The sequence below is a fragment of the Myiozetetes cayanensis genome, unplaced genomic scaffold, assembly GCF_022539395.1.
Source record: "Myiozetetes cayanensis isolate MyiCay16 unplaced genomic scaffold, myiCay2020 scf19, whole genome shotgun sequence".
NCBI lineage: Eukaryota > Metazoa > Chordata > Aves > Passeriformes > Tyrannidae > Myiozetetes > Myiozetetes cayanensis.
This window is the reverse complement of record NW_026087400.1, coordinates 1,685,392-1,704,704: the sequence shown is the minus strand read 5'-3', so window position 1 is coordinate 1,704,704 and position 19,313 is coordinate 1,685,392. Positions and strand designations below refer to the sequence as shown.

General features: G+C 46.7%; 1 protein-coding gene across 2 annotated transcripts; it reads left to right on the top strand.

Moving 5' to 3' along the window:
- The first annotated feature begins 3,149 nt into the window (after positions 1-3,149).
- YWHAB (tyrosine 3-monooxygenase/tryptophan 5-monooxygenase activation protein beta) lies at positions 3,150-16,641 on the top strand. Of its 2 annotated transcripts, none has more exons than XM_050313616.1 (6): positions 3,150-3,288; positions 10,318-10,618; positions 11,554-11,677; positions 12,686-12,849; positions 14,172-14,267; positions 14,747-16,641. In XM_050313616.1, the coding sequence occupies exons 2-6, from the start codon at positions 10,325-10,327 to the stop codon at positions 14,801-14,803; spliced, it is 735 nt and encodes a 244-aa protein (XP_050169573.1). In that variant the 5' UTR covers positions 3,150-3,288; positions 10,318-10,324; the 3' UTR covers positions 14,804-16,641. The 2 variants fall into 2 exon arrangements, with proteins under 2 accessions (XP_050169573.1, XP_050169572.1); XM_050313615.1 differs by lacking the exon at positions 3,150-3,288 and adding an exon at positions 5,981-7,049.
- Positions 16,642-19,313: the final 2,672 nt, after the last annotated feature.

The following is a 19,313-nucleotide window of genomic DNA, read 5'->3' as shown; positions in this document are numbered from 1 at the left end:
GGCAGAACATGGAGAAATCGAGCACCAGGAGATTCAAGAAATAAAATACCTTTAGAAGGTGACGGTCACATTTTGAGCATCGTTCCTGCAGCAGGGAAGTGTAACACCTTCCCTTTCCATTCACAAGCAGGCTGCAGGGAGACAGTGATCATGCACTGCCATCAACTGTTTGCTTCTGGTACCCACAGCAGCTGAGACCTACTGCTTTCCACAAAAAATTACCCCAAAATCGAGCAGCTCATCAGGACTGTATTTCTGAAGGAAGGTTTACCAACTGAAATCCAGTATTTTAGTACAAATGTCTCAGTGGCCCCCAGCCCAGCAGGGACTTCAGCTATAGGAGCTCTGTGAAAGCAGAGGGTGGTACTTCACCTCTGCCACTCCACACTGTGGAATTGTCCTGCCTGGATGCTGAGATGGAGAGTGCACAGCCCAAAAATACCAGTTGAGAGGGACTGCAGGCACTTCAGTGGCTATGACTGGAATCTGAGCTGGACTAACTGAAGGAGCTGCATGAAGAGAGCTGGGTGCACCTCGCTGAAGTGGGAGGCACGAGCTGTGACAACATGGGCAGAGAGGTGAGGAGACTGGGGGAGGTACAGCAGCAGACAAATGAACAGGTGTCGACAGCACAGCTGCACAAACAGAGCACGATATACAGATACGCTTATAGGAGTGTTGAAAACAAGTGATTCTGCCATGAATCAGCACTCACAAGGCCTCAGCAGGAACACTGGGAACGGCCCAGACAGAAACTGGGAAAATAGGAGCTATGGAGAAGATCAGGGGAAAAAACAAGTTTCATCTAGAAAAGAAGAGAGAGAGAGATGACAATAACTGATGGAGCTGAATTGGTGTTTGCAGCTTAAGATAACTTGTGGGTGCCAAGTCATTTTCCTTCTGACTTTCCAAAGTAATTAACCTTTGGACCAAGACTAAGCAGGAAACTAATGAAGTCCTTCCATCACCGAAAAGGAATCTGACAGTCACTTTGATGGGCCCAGGATTGTATCTGAAAGCAGAGGAGAAAATTGGACTCTGGGATGCTGTAATTGAACCGAGCGCCTTCAGCCCCAATAATAACACTTTGACAAGTGCTGCTGCCATAAACTCGAGACATGGGAGCAGAGCACGGGGTTGTGTCCTGTCACTTCTTATCCAGAAGGATTATACGGATTACAAAACTGAACTCTTTTCCTTGGATTCCTTCTTGAAGACCAAGCCAGACTTTTCCTCATGCCCCAAAAATGCTTTCTCTCGCCATCCCTCCAGAAAATGTCGCTTGTTACAGCTGCATAAAACTTATGTAGCCGACAAGGATCTTGTTTTTTCAGTGAAAACATGCAATTTGAGCTGTAGGGAGGAGCTGCTACTAAAACAGCATTTCAAGGTGATCTCACAATTCAAAGCATCTATGAAATTGTAACTTCCATGAGGGCGCACAGAACCGCCTGTGCTCCGTGGGGGTGTGTCCCTTTGGAATGGGCTGCCCGGGAAGGCAGGGGAGTCGCCATCCCTGGAGGCGTTTGAGGCGTGACTGGATGTGGCGCTGAGTGCCATGGTGGCGTTGGGTCGTGGGTTGGATCCCTGTGACCTTAGAGCTCTTCTCCAGCCTAACCTATCCTGTGATTCTTATCCAAAAAATTCTTAACCCAGAACAGTGGGAAACAGCAAGAAAACCAGGAACTCCGGTTCTTTTGTTGCTGGCACTGGGTGACACTGAGTTGACATGGTGGTGTTGGGTCATGGGCTGGACTCCTGTGACTTTAGAGCTCTTTTCCAGCCTAACCTATCCTGTGATTCTTATCAAAGAAATTCTTAACCCACACCAGTGAGAAACGGCAATAAATAATGAAATCTGTTTCTTTTGTTGCTGGCACCGGGTGACACTGAATTAACACAGGGGTGTTGGGTCATGGGCTGGACTCCTATGATCTTAGAGGTCTTTTTCAACCTGATCCCATAATTCTTATCCAAAAAAAAAAACCCCACCAGTGGGAAACAGCAAGAAAACCGGGAACTCTGGTTCGTTGCTGGCACTGGGTGACACTGAGTTGACACGGTGGTGTTGGGTCATGGGCTGGACTCCTATGATTTTAGAGCTCTTTTCCAGCCTAACCTATCCTGTGATTCTTATCCAAAAAAATTCTTAACCCAGAACAGTGGGAAACAGCAAGAAAACCAGGAACTCTGGTTCGTTGCTGGCACTGGGTGACACTGAGTTGACACGGTGGTGTTGGGTCATGGGCTGGACCCCTGTGACTTTAGAGGTCTTCTCCAGCCTAAGTGATCCCATGATTCTTATCCCCAAAAAACCATCAACAGGAAACAGCAAGGCCACCATGAGCTCCAGTTCTTTTGTTGCTGGCACCGGGTGACACTGAATTAACACAGGGGTGTTGGCTCATGGGCTGGACTCCTGTGACTTTAGAGGTCTTCTCCAGCCTAACCAATCCTGTGATTCTTATCCAAAAAACTCTTAACCCACAACAGTGGGAAACAGCAAGAAAACCAGGAACTCTGGTTCTTTTGTTGCTGGCACTGGGTGACACTGGGTTGACACAGTGGTGTTGGCTCATGGGCTGGACTCCTGTGATTTTAGAGCTCTTTTCCAGCCTAACCTATCCTGTGATTCTTATCCAAAAAAATTCTTAACCCAGAACAGTGGGAAACAGCAAGAAAACCAGGAATTCTGTTTCATTGCTGGTACTGGGTGACACTGAGTTGACATGGTGGTGTTGGCTCATGGGCTGGACTCCTATGATTTTAGAGCTCTTTTCCAGCCTAACCAATCCTGTGATTCTTATCCCAAAAAAAACCACCAGTGGGAAACAGCAAGGCCACCAGGAGCTCCGGTCCCTTTTCCCGCCGGAGAAGCCGCCTCTCCCCCATCCTACCGGGCGCACCTCCTCCCGCGGCGCTCGGAGGAGGAGAGACACAAAAGAGCCCCACAACCCCTCCCGGTGCGTCCCGGGGCATCACCCACCCCACTCCCCCGGGGCAGCCCTGTGTGTGTCTGTGCATTCTCCGAGCCCTCATCCCCCTCATCATCCCCCCCACAACTCCCTCAGGGCCCATCTCCATGACAACCGCCCCGCCGTGGCGGGCGGGCGGTGCCCGCTGTGGTGGTGGTGGCGGCGGCGGAAAGGGCGGGCGCGGCGGCGGCGGAAGCGGGGCCGAGCCCTCAGGGTGTGTGAGAGTGTGTGAGACAGAGAGAGGAGGGAGAGAGAAAGGAGCGTGTTGTCCGTGCGAGCGGCCGTTCGCCCTCCCCGTGCGATCGCCGCCAAGGTGAGGGGGCTGAGGGGCGGGGGGTTGGTGAGGGTTGGGGGAGGTCGGGGATGGTCGGCGAGGCGCGCCCGCCGCGGCCTGCGGCTGCCGGGGCGAAGGGGGAAGGAGCGGGCCGGTCGGCCCGCTCCTTTCCCTCGCCAGCAGCTGCAGAGCCTGTGGTCGCTTCTCCCTCCTCCTCCTACCCCCGGGTCGGTGTGCCCGTCGCTGCCGGGCCCTCGCCGCCGCCCCGCCCCGGTGAGTCACTCGGGGCCCCCGGGGGCGCGGCCGGCGCTCACCTGGGCAGGGCCGCGTTCTTCCCTCACAGGGGCTGCTGGGCAGTGTTTTCCCCCACCCCGAGCTGGATGGAGGTAGGTAAAAAATTTTAAAAAAATCATCGTTTCCCCTTCACCCCGGCGAGTGGTGGTGAAGTGACGGCGGTTTTATGTCGGCCTCTCCCCCCCCCCCAGGGTGAATTGGCTGCCTTCAGGTGTATTTCTCAGTTAAAATGCCTTTTTTTCTCCTCCCCTGGGGGGGGGGGGGAAAGCAAAAAAAAAAAAAACATCATGGGTTAAAAAAAAAAACACACACTAAAATTCCTGTTGGGAGGCTTTGAGAACGTTGTTAAGGTCTGGTAACTTCAGCGGCGGGAGGAGGGGATATTTGTGTCGCTGCAGGACGCCTCAAAGTCAGAAATTTGAGTGCTTTTTTTTTTTTTTTAATGAAAAGAGGGCTTACTCTTGTTTCAGAGCTGTGTTCTGGTCTGGAAAAGACAGCAAGAACGCGAGTGCCTCTTTCTCCCTTCGTATCGAAGGGCCGCGAAAATATCCCCAGCATGATATTTTGTTTATTAAATCGGTACCAATAAAGTGATAGACTCCTTGCACAGATGGGCCTGGTGCAGTTTTCTCAACCTCATTATGTCAGTACCGCATGTTCTGATCTCTGCTATTTTGATGTTGAGCCTTTTTATTTTTTCCTGAGCAGGCCTGTGCCAGTATGCAGCGTTTTGTGCTGCATGTGAATAAACTCAGATGAGGAGGAGTTGAGTAAATAATTATTTGGTTAATGAGGTAAAGGCTCGTACTCTGATCCGTGTGGTATCCTAAAACCAGCAGTGTGTCTGTTATATGCCACACTTCTTGCCCCACCCTGTAATATAAATACTGACAGTTTATTATTAACAGAAGTGATTTACCTGTGATATGAATACATTCGTTTGGCATGAACTTTATGCCTGGGGGGAGATTTTTCGGGCTAACTCACTATTTCCACCTGGACCCTCGCCAGAAACAGTTCTGCTAGTTTGAACAAAAAGGTGTTACCACGTGAGTGTGTTGTGCTGTGGAAGTGCCAGCGTGTCTCCACCTGAGTGAGGGCCGTGGGCAGGGAGCAGAGCTGGGCTTTTCAGCCTGGCATTGGGAAGAACAAGGCTCCTGTCACTAAACTGAAGGTGTCTGTACAGTATCAGTGTTCCCACGTTATTGGGACTGGTCACAGACATTTTGTAATTCTCTGTGGAGATGGAAAACCATTGGTTTTCATTTTATTCAAAAATTATGTTGGTCAGATTTAGAAAGCAACAGGTAATGATGGCAGGTGACCAGGGCAGGTTGAGGCATGGTTTTATAGAGTGTTAATTTTATCTGAGCATTTGCATAAGGGTGTCAGGTGAAGGCCAGGGTAGATGCAGGGGAGGCCAAAGTAACGTGCTGCACGAGGCCAGCAAGAATATCACGACTGGGAAAATTATTTTCTTTTTTCCCTCATTATGTTTGCAGGATATTATACTGATCTTGTTATACCCAAGCTTCTGACAGCTGTGTAAGATTTTACTGTTCAGATCTTACCAGACCCACTCATCTTCTAGTCAGTTATTTAGCAATGCACGGTTAACCATTGAGGGAACCAAGTAGAGAAACACAAGTAATGACATCAAATGCCCAGTACTGCAGTAAAGCAAGGGAGGTTTCTTGCACTGCACGGAAGGAGTTGATTGATTTCCTGTAGAGAATAAATGTTGGGGGCAATGCCATCCCCATCGTGCAGATACTTGTGTCAGCATGTGTGTACCTGAGTTATGGAGAAAGAGTTTCCATTTGTGTTAGAAACAGTGTCTGCAAAGCTCTCACTCTCTGTAGTTGTAGAACTCCAATTTGAAATCCCGCTCACCTCACATGAATGTTTAATTTCGGAATAAATTGCCCATCCAGAGATCAAATCCAGGTACGTTTACCTATTGTTGGAAGCGTGAGCTGCAAGTTCTGTACCAGTCTGCTGCTTTTCCTGTTAGAATTTGAAAGGAGCTTGTGCCTGGGAAGGATTGCCACCCGTGTCACCAAATCTGGCTCCACATTCCCTTCTCACAGTGGAACATGCGGGTCTGTTAACCAGTGGGGACCAGCATGTCAAACCAGTGCCCACCCTGATTTCTCACCAGTATTTTACAAATGGGAGGGGTTTGTCTGATGGAGTCTCGTTCTTGCTATAGTTCTTGCTATAGAGAGGAAAACAGCGCCCAAAAATCGATGGTTTAATTAGCATGAGAAGAGCAGGTCATCAGGAGCAGCAGACTTCAGACCAAGGGAAGCTTATTAGTATTGTCCTGTCAGTTCACTGTCAGTTCAATACGTTATATAAGGCAGGGTTTTTTTTTTTCAGTGCCAGTTTTCATTTCATTTCTGCAGACTTGAAACACGGTTAGTTCTGATCCGTTCTGGCTTTGTCCTGAACAGCCCATCGGAATGGGAAACAATAAAGGCTACAGAGCAGATGGTAAGGTGTAGCTCTCAAGATCCTGCAGCCTTCTGAAGAGCAGTAGCTGGATGTTTTACTCCTCAGCTGTTACTGGGATGTGAACATCCATTTCTGGGTGTCTGGATGGTCACACCATTCCCTTCTCCCTGCATCTTCCACTGAAAGATGCAGGCAGCTACAAACTAATGAGTTTTACGGGTTCTGACCTTTACCTTTGATGCTCTGTGATATATTTCAGTCTTCTCTACTCGGGTGTAAAGCTTTTCTGGGGTGGGAGTGAATACTTGTAACTTCTCGTGCCTGCATACACGCTCTTCTGTGTTTGCAAGAGAGATTGAAAGAGCTCCAGGCTGTATGGGAGACAGAGAAAAATAATAACAAAAAAATTACATTTGAAGTGTGGGACTTAGTGTGATTCAAATTTCTGGCAGGTGGTACTACTGGCTGTGGCATTCCTTGCTGTGAACAGTGGCCAACCACTTCTTCTTGGAGGGCTACTAAGCTGTGGTTTTAACAGATTCTTAAGAAGACAGTGTCTTAAGAATTTGAACTGTGTTAATGCATCTAATATCAGAATCTTCTGCTTAGAACAGGCAACTTTCAGGACTCCTCCATGGCTGTGATCTGCACGTCCCTGCACCTTTTCCCACCTTCCCTTTTTCCCCCTTGCCGCCATGGCATGGCTTCACTAGTGCTAGAATAGATCATTCCTGTCAGCCTCCCGTTCATCACCTCTGTGTGTTTTGCTCCTAGCTGCAGGTAACCTTTGGTAGATGGCTTCTGTGTGTGGCCTAGGAGTATTTTTAGCTCTAGGCTTTGCTTGTCTCAGACTGTGGCACACTGATCCATTGTTAGAGCGTGGCTTTCATCTCCTCTCTGGGAGGGACCAGTTATGACTGATAGTTGCTTCTTTGCCTTTTCAAACATCACTCCTTTCCTTGTATCTTTTTTCCTTCTGGCAAACACTTCCCTCTTTTGGAGCTCAAGCCAGCATAGCTCTGCAAAGCTCTCTCCAAGCTTCTAACAAGGTAAGCAATGGAGAATCAAATGAGGATTTTAAGTGTTTCTTTATGCAGCACCCTGGGGAGGAAATAATGGTAGGCTTACTGTCAATGGCAGATATTTTGGTGTGGGCAATGCTTTCCTTACTGCATTTCAGTTCTGTGAAATCCATATTATTAAGTAATACTTTGTGTTTCATAGCAAACCTGCTAACAGTACAGATATGAAGATGAATTAATTAAACTCAACTCCTTGTATACTGAATTCTGATGTCAAAACTAAGCCAGTGAGGTTCTGAGGAGCTCCATCTTCAGTGATTGGTTTGAGTTACATTTAAGATGTGCATAAATTGGATGCATTGCTGAGGAACGTTGCTTCATGAGAAACAACATTCTAATCTTTGTGCTGGTATTTCACTTGTGTAATTGATATGTTAAACTGGTTGCTGAATCTCTTTTATCCACTAGGTCTTTGTGCCCCTGCAGTTCCCTCTGTGATTTCCTTCATGTGTCCTTGTATGAACCCATTGACTGCTGTGAACTGTCTTGCATCTAAATATAAATATGTCAGTGAGCTTGATAAAACAAACTCTGCACCCTTTCAAAACTAAACTCTGTGTTGTTTGTGAATGGAATTCTGCACAGATGACTTGTCTACAGATTAGACCACTATTGGCAAAGTGCAGATCAAAGATAAAACTGACTTCTCAATGGCAAAATGTAAACTCTGTTGGAGCTACTTGCCTCTGGACTTCAATAAGCAGGCTGCTTCCACATAATAATAACATTCCATAAGAAGAAGAGGAGAAGATAAGATGCTTGCAATAGAAATACTTCTAGAAGCTGTGCAGACAGTGAGGAAAGTAGAACTGCTCTGAAACTGTTTTGTTTAAATGTCCAGTTGTTTAAAGTTGGCTCTTGCAATGTAAAACACATTCTTCAGGTGTACTTTGCTCTTGTTGAGGTGTTACTGAGTGGGTAGAGAAATGCCACTCACAAACTGCTTCCTGCCTTGAGCACCCAGCCTGCAATTACTGCTGAGGTAAGGGAATGGTTTATGAGGTTCAATAGACTCAGCAGGGAAAAGTGGGATGGGTTCTCTCAGTGGGAAGGGGTCTGAGGATTCCTTGGGCTTGTTGTGCATTGTTCCTGTGATAGGCTCCAGAGCAGAGAGAAGAAATGCACCTCACAAATCCCACTTTCCCCCTTACAGTCAGGAGCTATCCTTTTGATAAGCCCATGAAAGCCAGGGATAGTAGAGCATATCCCCATGGCAAAAGCTTTTTGGGGAAGAGAGAACCAAATTAACCTCCAGAACTTGTCACACTGCTACCCAAAGTCACTCTGGCTTGTTGAGGGCTTCCATCTGAAGTGTGTGTGTCACCTTTCAATAGATCCCAGGTTCCACGAGTTTAAACACAGTATTTGCAGTGGGACTGAACTGCAGCCCAGTCTGCAAAAGGTCCCTTTCCAGGAGACTGCTTTTAGCATTCCATGTGCTTGCTTTGAGTGCCTTGTGTGGATGGATGTGTTAGGATCTACAAAGGATCAAAGGCAAGCAGGAGTGAGTTAGACTTGCAGATACGGAGCAGGTACATTTGGTTGCTGGATTTACTTCAGGAGCTTTCATGTGAAATAAGTGTTTGACTTGATATCTTGGGTGATTATTTTTTTTTTTGTTAAAGTGGAGTATCTTCAGCTGGAGGGGTAGAATGTGCTCATCTCAAAATAATTTTGTAGTTAGGGCTCGTCCTTGGCAGTACGAGCAGTGTATGAAACTGCTCAAACACACAGGGGGAATTTGGGTCTGCATCTCATTGTCCTGGTTCAGGATTTAGTACAGGGGACTGGTTTTCCTGTGTAAGAGTGTGGTAGGTGATACTTGGAGTAAAATACAAGCTGAGCAGTGTGTGCAAAATGTTCTCCATCAGAAGCCTGTCAGACTGGAATCTTTGAAGGTGAGAGCCAGGGAAAAGGCTGCAGCAATCACTTTCAGCTTGTTGGTTCTTTCTAATAGGGCTGTAGATGCTTCTCTAATGAACAGAAGCCTTTGAAGGCAATTGTAAAGTTACTGTTCTTGTCTGCCCTTTATTTTTCTTTTAGAAGTTTTTTTTTTAGGCTGTTTGGTCTCAGCCTGAAAACTTACCTGGGCAGTGAAAGTCCTGACTAGGATTTAGAGAGTAGCAGAAGGTAATTATTGCTCTGTAGTAGTGACGAGAATAACAGTTCTGGGTCTGTCCAAAAGTGAATTTGCAAACCTGCAGAATTCTACAGATGAATTCAGGGTATGTTGGGGTTTGTGAAGTATTGAGGTCTGCTTTGCTTTGATAAAGGCAGAGGAAGTTGTTTAATTTCTCCTGGGAGCCAGGTCCTGGGTGGCATGGTGAGTGTGGGGTTGGTAGCTCAGTGGCTGAGTTAACTGCATGTTAGATGGTGGTGGAGCAGTAAGCACCACTCCAGCTGCCTCACCAGCACCCTTCCTTACTCGCTTCATCTCTCATTGCTTAAGCTCTGCGGTGGCCTCGTGGTCCTGTGGGGTGTTTTTCTTGGCTCCAGTTGCTGAACTGCACTATCAGAAATGATAAATTGTTTCCGTGTAAGCAGTTTGTTTTGCAGTAGTGACCACCCTGTGGGCCACGTCCCATTCAGATTTTCTGAACGTCAGTGTTACTTAAAAGGTCTTGAAAACCTGAGGCTGCAGCCCTGTAGCTGTGTAGAATGATCCATGATGTGTACATTGATGCATGTGTAAAAAAACCCCGTATTTTCTGGCTTTCCACAGTTGCCAACAACTACAGCTTTACTGGGTATGGTTTATGTAAACCCCCAGAAACACCTCCTGCAGCTTGCCAAAGCTCCTCAGTGTCAGGAGGAGCTGTCCAGTGCTTCTAAGTAGTTGTTTAGCAGGGAAGGGAAACAAAATCCAAAATCTGGTTGTTTCTGGGTCAGAATAGGTGATTAGTGTCTCCCGAGTTGAGCTGTGGCCAGTATAGGAAAGGGGAAAGATTCACATAGGGCTGTGCTTAATGCCAGTATGACTTCTGCTGCATTCATGAAGAATGATGCTTTCATATCTTCAGGATTGTGATTAGTCATTTACACATAGAAATTATACATGCTTGGCAAAAGGTCCATAATTTTTTAACAGGAAACCCTCTATATTACTCTGTTAGAATTTCTAGATTTCCCTCTTTATCAGTGACTGTAAGATCTGCTTCACCCTTCAGCGTGAACTTCCACAGTGTGGACAACCAGGAGACGTTTTCTCTCTCTTTTTGTCCCCCACCAATTGCAGGAGAGCCATGGATAAAAGTGAGTTGGTACAGAAGGCCAAACTGGCCGAGCAGGCCGAGCGTTACGATGACATGGCTGCTGCTATGAAGGCTGTCACCGAGCAGGGACATGAACTGTCCAACGAGGAGAGGAACCTCCTCTCCGTGGCCTACAAGAACGTGGTCGGTGCCCGGCGCTCGTCCTGGCGTGTGATTTCCAGCATCGAACAGAAAACAGAGAGGAACGAGAAGAAACAGCAGATGGGAAGAGAATATCGTGAGAAAATCGAGGCTGAATTGCAGGATATCTGCAATGATGTTCTGGTAATAATCCAACAGCAAAAATAACAGTAGTTAGTACTGCAGCATTTCTCAGAGAGGCTTAAGGAATCTTAGTAGTGCTGTAGACACTGCAGCACCTTAGCAGGGGAATAATTTTGCATAGCTACGTACTTGGATCCAATTCCAGCATCTCAGTCATCTAGCTTGTTTCTTGGGGAATTTGCTATAAAAGAGCTTTTTTTTTTTTTAGCAGAAAAAAGCAAACAAGGCCACACTGAAGACCCCTGGCTGCTGGCTGGGGGATGGTCCTGCTAAAAGGCTGACCATTTAAATTCTTCTGCTAATGAGTGCTGACATCCTGAGGCTTGTTTAGTTCCTTTTTGGAGTAGAGGAGGTCTGTACATCTTCCCCCACACTGGTTTTGGTCTTCCTTTTATTGCCGTTCAGGTTGTGTAAGATCAGTCAGGAGCAGTTGCTGTCAGTGCAGTCAGTCTGTACATCTCTTTCTGAGTTCACCTGTGCTGACTGTGCCACTGTTGAGCTCTTCGGCTGGAGCTGCAGATAGAGTCCATTTCCTGTGTGAAAATTTCACAGATCTGCATGGAATTCAGGTCTGTGGCAGCAGAGGTGGCCAGATGTGCTGATGTCCAGCTTTGTTAGTTTGGTTGTGGACGTAGGTTTGCATCAGTGTGTTTCAAGGAAAATCTTTGCAGCTGTAAACCCTGATAGTCATTAAATTCTGCAGGAGGGAATGGTGGGTGGCCTCAACAGAGCAAGTTTTCAGCTGTACAGAGATTCTCTTTTTTTTTATTATTTTTAAAGTTTAGACAACAGTAGGCACGACGAGTCTGTGTAAGTCGTGACACAAGTCACTGTGAATGTTTGAACAGTTCATGCTCACTGTTGTAACCAAGGCTCTGTTTCAGACATTATTTTTACAGCTTGCATTTAAAAAGAGGTGATGTTTCCTTTCTCAGGAACTCCTGGATAAATACCTTATTGTCAATGCCACGCAGCCAGAAAGCAAGGTCTTCTATTTGAAAATGAAAGGTGATTACTACAGATACCTCTCAGAGGTGGCGTCTGGGGACAATAAGCAAAGTAAGTAGAAATGAAGTCTCTCATTCTGGGGCCAGGCAGAATCAAGGGTAAAAAGTACTTGTGTTCTTTTCCCCTAAGGTGGAGTGTTTATTTGTTTTTACTACTGCTCTGTAGTATTCAAGATGGGTGCAGTGCAAGTCCCTTCTAGAGAAAGACTTCACTGAAATTAGTAGAAGTTACTGACAGATGTTCATCAATCCAGTCGAATTCTGCTTGCAGCCCCTGACCACAGGAGCTGATTTTCAAGCATATTTGGCAGTATAAAATCCTTTTCCTGGAAAATGGTTTTGTTTTGTTTTTTCTCATGGAAAAATCCCTTGACCTCTTGTTTAAGCTATGAATTTAGCTCAAGTCTTCACTGTTTGCAATATTTCTGCATGCAAATACGGGTTATTGGGTTCCTGGGTCCTAAACCAGTTAATTCTGAAATGGTAAAGCAATGCTGGACTCTGCCTGAACTCCTGTGATTGTCTGATGGAGTCCATGTCTTGCAAACTTAGTTTCATGCCAACATGGAACTTATTGTTACTCATTAGCCAGGAAGGGACTGTTGGTTCTCCTCTGAAACCCCAACCTGAAAATACAAAGTTCATGACCTAGAGCTGCAGTAGTTTGGATACCTCTTCTTCCTCGTGTGGTTTGTCTGGATTTATTATTGATAATTGTGGCTTCTTCAGCTGGGCTGGGAGTGAGTGTTTAACACCAGAACACTTTGACTTGGGTAGAGTTTGTGTCCATCCAGATTGGTCGGAATTTATATTGAATGAATGTCATTTTAAGTCTCTGTTGAACTGCTCAGCTTAATTTCTCTGTGTCAGAGCTTTAGCTGAGCGCATATTTCTACCTTCACAATTCTGCCAGTGGAAGGCTTTTACATCTGCAAACACTGAAAGAAGTGTGTGCATGTGTAACTGCACGAATCTCTGCTGGCACAGAGAAGAGAATCACTTTCCCCATGAAGTACAGAGATGTGCTGTGCATTAATATGGTTGTAATTACTTCTTGCAGCAACGGTAGCAAACTCTCAGCAAGCTTACCAGGAGGCATTTGAAATTAGCAAGAAAGAGATGCAGCCAACACACCCCATTCGACTCGGTTTGGCTTTAAATTTCTCTGTGTTCTACTATGAGATACTAAATTCTCCTGAAAAAGCCTGTAATCTGGCAAAGACGGTAAGCAGACTCTCCATATCACCAGTGTTCGTGGAGGCTGAGCTCATAATTACGTGGTTGCAGTAGCACTTTGTAAATGATTATGCTTTTTTTCATATCAAATTGCTTAAAAATGCTATCATTAAACTGCTGTCGTTGTCGTATGTTTTCAGGTAAGTTGGTTTGCTGGTCTGGCTCAGCTTTAGGTAAAGCTAATTTGCTTCTGCAGCTGTTCCAGTGACAGGGAAGACAAAGTGCCTCTTCTTAATGCCCACCTAATTCTCTTAGAATGTGTTTGTTTGAAAACACTTGAATTAATTTAGCATTTCTGAAGTGAAATAGTTATTTGAATTTGAACACTTCTTAGCAAATGCACATGAAGTGTTGTCTGTGCGTCCGTCTTTGTAACCCTGAATGTCCTTGTGTGTCCCTGTGCTTGTGTGCCCCTCTCTTCAGAGACCAAAATAAGCTTGTGTGGTGGGTTGTGCCAAACAAATAGTGAGTCATTTTTTTCTTGGCCTTTTCTCTAAAACAGGATTAGAACACCTTCCAAGTGGAGCTTTTTGTGCCTGTGAAAATTGTCTGGTAGTAACTTGAATAGCATGGCATTAGGTGAATCTTTGTGTTCTTAATACACACTTCAGTAAGACTTTGTAACAAGAAGGCATGTCTTGCTGTAAAATGCTGCTGCTGTTCCTGCTCTTTTTTTATAGTTAAAATTCTTACATATGTTTGAAACCTGAAAGAAGAAATAGCACTTATTCATGGCTCTCAAACTTGCAGCATTGATTTTCAAGAGTCACAGATGGATGGGAAGAATGGCTTTGTTAATCTCTGGTGGAACACACCTGATTTTCTCTGCTGTTTTGAAAAGAAACTGAAAACCTTCCACCCCACTGTCAAAAATCCCTGTCTTCCATTGTCTTGCCAAGTTACCCATGTACAGTATATATATATCTGTAAGTGTAATGGTAACTTTATCTTTCACTGCCAGTTTAGACCAGTGAGACCTTCCTTTTTAATGGAAGTGCTGCTTTTAGGTGTTGTTCTTGTTGTACCTGACTTCAAGCTATGTGAATCATTTTTCAGTGAGACACAGAGTGCTCTTGCCTCTTCAGTATTTGGTGTGGAATGGCAGTGAAGGTTTTCTGGGCTTTAATCTGGACACCCCTGAAGATTTCTGTTTTCCCATGCCTGTCTGGTGCTCAGTTTGGTTTACATTTCTTCTTGTAGTGGAAAAAAAAATACTGGAAGCTTTTGTCACAGAATTGGAATAGTAACGTGGCAGATTTGTAAGCATTTCAGAGAGCAGAGTGTGAAAGTGCTGTCTTGCATGTTTGCAGGCGTTTGATGAAGCGATAGCAGAGCTGGACACGCTGAATGAAGAGTCTTACAAAGACAGCACTCTGATCATGCAGCTGCTTAGGGACAACCTCACTGTAAGTACCGTGGGGCAAACCAAACGACTCCCTGCTCCACTGCGCTGCTGCACTCCCTGACGCTGGACTCAGCAGCTCGAAGCTGGAGCAGTCTGTGCCATTACAGGCCTTTTCTGAGCTGGTGGCTGCATGTGTTCACTGCACTGCTTTTTGTAACCAGACCAGCCAGACTTGCTTGTTCAGACCAGAAATCACTTGTTAACCACTGTAACAAACTCAGATATTTTTTTGTAACACAAAGTGAAGCTTGTTCTCAACAGACAGTTTTACGGGTAGGCTGCCAGCTTGTGCTGGTTTCTTCCTTGTTATCTCACTCGTGTTACAGTTTGTTATTCTTTAGCTTTACTGTTTGTTAAGTTCAGTTCTGTATTGCTCTTAGCTGAGAAAGTTGCACAGCTAATTACGCTGTCCTCCCCTTCCTGGCAGCTGGAATTCTCTGGGTGCTTTCAGCACAAACACGTGTTTGTCTTTCCTTACAGCTATGGACGTCGGAAAACCAGGGAGACGAAGGGGACGCTGGGGAGGGAGAGAACTAATGGCTGTCACGCTTCACTCTATGTTCAATGTCACCCTGTATCCTACACATAATCCCTTTGTGCGACGAGCAAAAAGAATAGTACATCGACTTTCACAACCTCAACGTAGCAAAAAACTGTCTGTGGGGTAAAAGCGGTTGGTTGGTGTTCTGTGTACCTAGAGCGGAGGTCGGTTATTCCAGTGGCATTCCGAGCTTTCCCATGATGAACACTTTAACGGCTCCGATTACCGTGTCTGTATTTTTGAACTGAGCACTGTGATAACGGGTTTCGTGATCGCGACTGACCTTGCAAAACTCCCGTTGGTAGGACGGTAGACATCAATTATGTAACTCTGGCAAGCTTAATCTGGCACCAAAAACAGTCGAAGTACAATTCTGTTGTAAAGTTGTACAGAAAGTTATAGAGATTCTATTGTGACACTGGGGCATGGAAGGAACCAATCCGATGTACGGCATTCCAGTTAGGGACACTGCTATGAGGTAGCTGAACAGGCACACTCTGTAGACATTTGTAACCGAGTCTGAGGCACCGCTTTCAGTCAAAAGCTCACTTTGTCAATCCTGTCTTTCTGGGGATGGGGTTTGTTTTGGGGAGGAGGGTAAAGGGGGAGTTAGCAGCTTGATTTCCAAACTCTTTACACTGGCAGATAACTGGGATTTGACTTCTAAAAGTGCTTTCATTCTCATACGACATGCATGACTAAGCCCCTTCCCACAGCAATAACTTACCTAGTTACTACACCTTAGATATTCTTCAGTAGTGAGAATTCTTGGTTCACTGCCATGGACTTGCAATAGGAAAAGATTCAATTTTTTGAATGGCCTTATTAGTTTGGATGATACCATGAAGTGATCTGCCACTTTAGCATTACTTTACTCTTAGGTGAGTCAAAATCTCCATGGTATTCCCACTTGGAATTTATCCTGAAAACCTCTTAAGTAATCCACTGAGCCATCTTTAAGTTCACTTTACAGAAATTTTTCTCCCATTGGACTCTGTTCATCCTTGACCCTCTCACCTGTTTGAACTCCATTAAAGCAATTTTGGACTCCCACACATGCGTCATCCTTTCTTTGGTTGTGGGTGATGTCAGGATGGTGGCTGAGGCCTGAGCCTCACCGAGGACAGGTTTCTTCCTTGGATGTTTGAGAGCTGCCAGTGCTGTTGCAGCCTTCAGCTCCTGCCTGCCATTCCTTGGTAGTACCAGGACCTGGCTCAAATATTCAGGCTTTCCCATCTCGTGCTGGAATGCAGACCTACACATCTGTAACGCTTGTACCTTGTAATATTTGAGCTCCAAACGTCCTCACCTAGCCATGTTTCAAACATGTCCCATCAAATAAAACCTCATGAGAGTTGCGTGAATAATGCAGTGGAAAAGATTAGGAATAGTCACCTGTCAGTCCCGCGGTATCATCCCCTGCCTTCACATTCCACTTAGGTATAGGATCCATCTGTTTGTCCATCTGTCTGCTGAAGAGAATTTCATGCACTGATTTTAAAACTCCCCTCTACTAGCTGAACAAATTGTGCAGTTAATACTTGGCGCTTGATAAATGCAGTAGTGAATGTGGAACCGAGCCTGTCTGTATATCTGGTAGCTCTTTTCGCTTTGTTTTTACTGACCAGTATTCTGCCTAAAGTTTGCTTCTGTGACGGTTATATTGCCTAGCACACACGTGGTTGTGAGAATAGTATAGCAAAAAAAGAAATACCTGGTTATTGATGTACTAGATTTGTGTATGTCTTTTAAACAGTTCTAGTTTCACCTTACACAAAATAATCAGGAAAGTGTAAAAGAATTCAAAAGTGGATAATAAAAAAAAATTTTATCAGTTGGCTGTGTCTGTTGTCTTTGCTGGGGGAGTGGCAAAACCTGTGGTAGTAAAATCACCACTTGGACTAAATTCTCAGTTTGGGGACTGTGTGAGTTGATTCATAGTTTCCAAATACTAAATTACTCATTCCTTTGCTGAGAGGTTTCCCCACACACTCTCCCAGAAAACACTGGTTCTCTTCTTTTTTTGTTAGGTCATACTTGCAATATATTGTCATTGCAGGGCTTAAATGCAACTCTAAATAACTCTTTAACTTGCCATGAGTTATTACATACTGTAGGCTTGAACACACGCTGTAAAAGGAGAAAAGTCTGTTGGTTACATTTAGAGGTTTCTCCTCAGGAATCTTTTCAGTGCCTGCTCCAGTGCAGGGCTGGCCCCACCTCTGCACACCCAGCTCTGCTGGTGTCAGCCTGTGGTGTGCAAAAGCAGCACTGGGAGAGGAAAATAGGTGGAGGAGAATAAGAGCCCTTGGAGGGATGGCTGGCAGTAGCCAGGCAGCCCAAAAGCACTGAGGTGGTTGGTCCCTCCTGCTCCCAGAGCCTCCTGCTCCTGCACTGGGGCAGCACAGGAGCGTGCAGGGTGGAAAATGTTACTGGGCTGCTTTTGATTGACCACTACGAAGGCATTAGGCCAAAATCTAAACAGCTGCTGATGGAGCACTGCTCAGCCCTGTGCCGTGGCTTTGAATGGGGGTCCCTCTATCTGTGATTATTGCTTGTCATTTTCCAGCCTTTATGGACATACCTGCTTTTAAATGATTATACAGTGTACACTAACTGCCAGTCTGACTCGTGCTGATGGCATTGTCAGCTCTGAGAAGAAATATCCTGTGTTCTGCTAGCTGATCCTGTTCATGGACCACTTCTGCCTCAGTCCTTTCACATAACATCTCCCATCCTTACTCTCCCTTTTCAGGAAATCATGAACCAAGGAGCCTGGTCTGCGGCAGTGATGAGTTGAGGGAATATCTCAATTGTTCAATTAATTTTGTTGTTTTGGGAAAGGACGCTCCCACTGGCCCAGCCACAGTAAGATTCCACATGCACTGTACGTGTTTAACTCATCTAATTGCTGTGGCTTCTCATTCCTGGCACTGGTGCTTGTCTGACCTTTGGGTGAGGCAGCTTTGTGTGGTGAACCACCAGGAGGCTTTGGGGAATGTAAGGGTTGTCCTGATTGCCCCACAGCTGACCTTTCAAGGGTCCAGGCTGGGGTGGAGCTGGGAGCTGCTGTCAGGGGCTCAAGGTTCCTGTGTGCTTTCACCCAGTGTTTCAGCAGCACAGTTACATCCATCTCTGTGGGTGAAAGCGACCTGACAGCACTCGTGTGCCACACGGACAAAGGTGATGGCAGAGGCCAGGTCCCTATCCCATACCCCATGGGTCTCTGTTGGGTGCTGAGCGAGCTTGCTGTGGGGTCGGGAGTGTGCGAGTGCCCAGTGATGAAGGGTTTGTACTGAGCAGCGTAAGACTCCTGCCTCGATTCCTTCAGGGAATTACACACCAGAACGTGCATGTGATATCCTAAAGCTGCGTGGGTGGGACACACACGCTGTTAAGCGCTGTCAGCGTTCCAGGGCGACACGCGGCGCAATCCCCGTGCCCTTGGTTTGGGAAGACGCGGGAAGTGCTGGAGCTGCGCCAGCTGCGGTTCGCAAAAACGAGGGGATGCAACCGCTGAACCCCCGAGCCCCTCAGCTCCGCGGGACCGGGGGATGCCCGGGACGCGCCCGCGGTGCCCGCAGCGCTCCGCACCCGGCGGGGCTGGGAGGGCGGGGCGCGGAGGGCGGGGGGTCCCGTCCCGCCCCCGGGGCCGCGGGGAAGAGGCGGGCGGGTCCCACGGCCGCAGCCGGAGCTGCAGCCGAGCGGGTGTGAGTGCGGGACCGGACCCTCCGGGGAGCTGCTCCGGGCCGGGGGGCTCGGGCAGGGCGAGCACTGTGTGTGTGTCTGTCTGTGTGTTTATTTTGGGTATCTGTAGGTTTCTGAACAAGCGTCTCGAGTCTTTTGAGCTTTGAGGTAAGAGCCCCAAGGGTGGGTTCATAAGCTGTTAGGGCAGGAGATGCAATCCTGTGTCCCCAGGCAGTGACTCTCATCTCCGCACACAGCTGAAACCAGGCAGAGACTGAGCATCAGTTTTCCTACTCCAGTGACTTCAGCTGAGAAACTGGGAAGGGCTGGCTAAAAACCCTGTGTTTGCCTGAGGATGATGGAGTCTGGTTGCAGGGAGTGGTGTGGGCTGCAGGTCTGCTCCCTGGGCATGGAAGCAAACCCGCATTCCCTGGGTCTGCTGTGGCTGGAGGGAGCTTAAAGAGTAAAAATTCTCTGGTGGAGAAGGGTGTTTACTTTCTGAGGGATTAAACTCATTTTTATTTCTCTTGGGGTTTGAGTGCTGAGAGGAGCAAGTCTCTGTGTGATGTGGTGTGTTGTGTCCTCTGGCAGCCCCCAGGGTGTGCAAGGGCTGTGATGTGCAGGTCACCCCAGCTTGGCTTTTGCACCAGAACTGAAATGTGCTGAAAAACTTGGTTGGCAACTTCCTTTGGGGATTCTTTTTCCTACCACTGCTGGTGGGAAGGGCAGGACGTGGCTGTGGTTGCTGCAGGTGATCTGAAAGCTGCTCTCTGCAGCCCCGGGTGTGTCTCTCCTTGCAGCTGAGCTCCGTGGGTGACC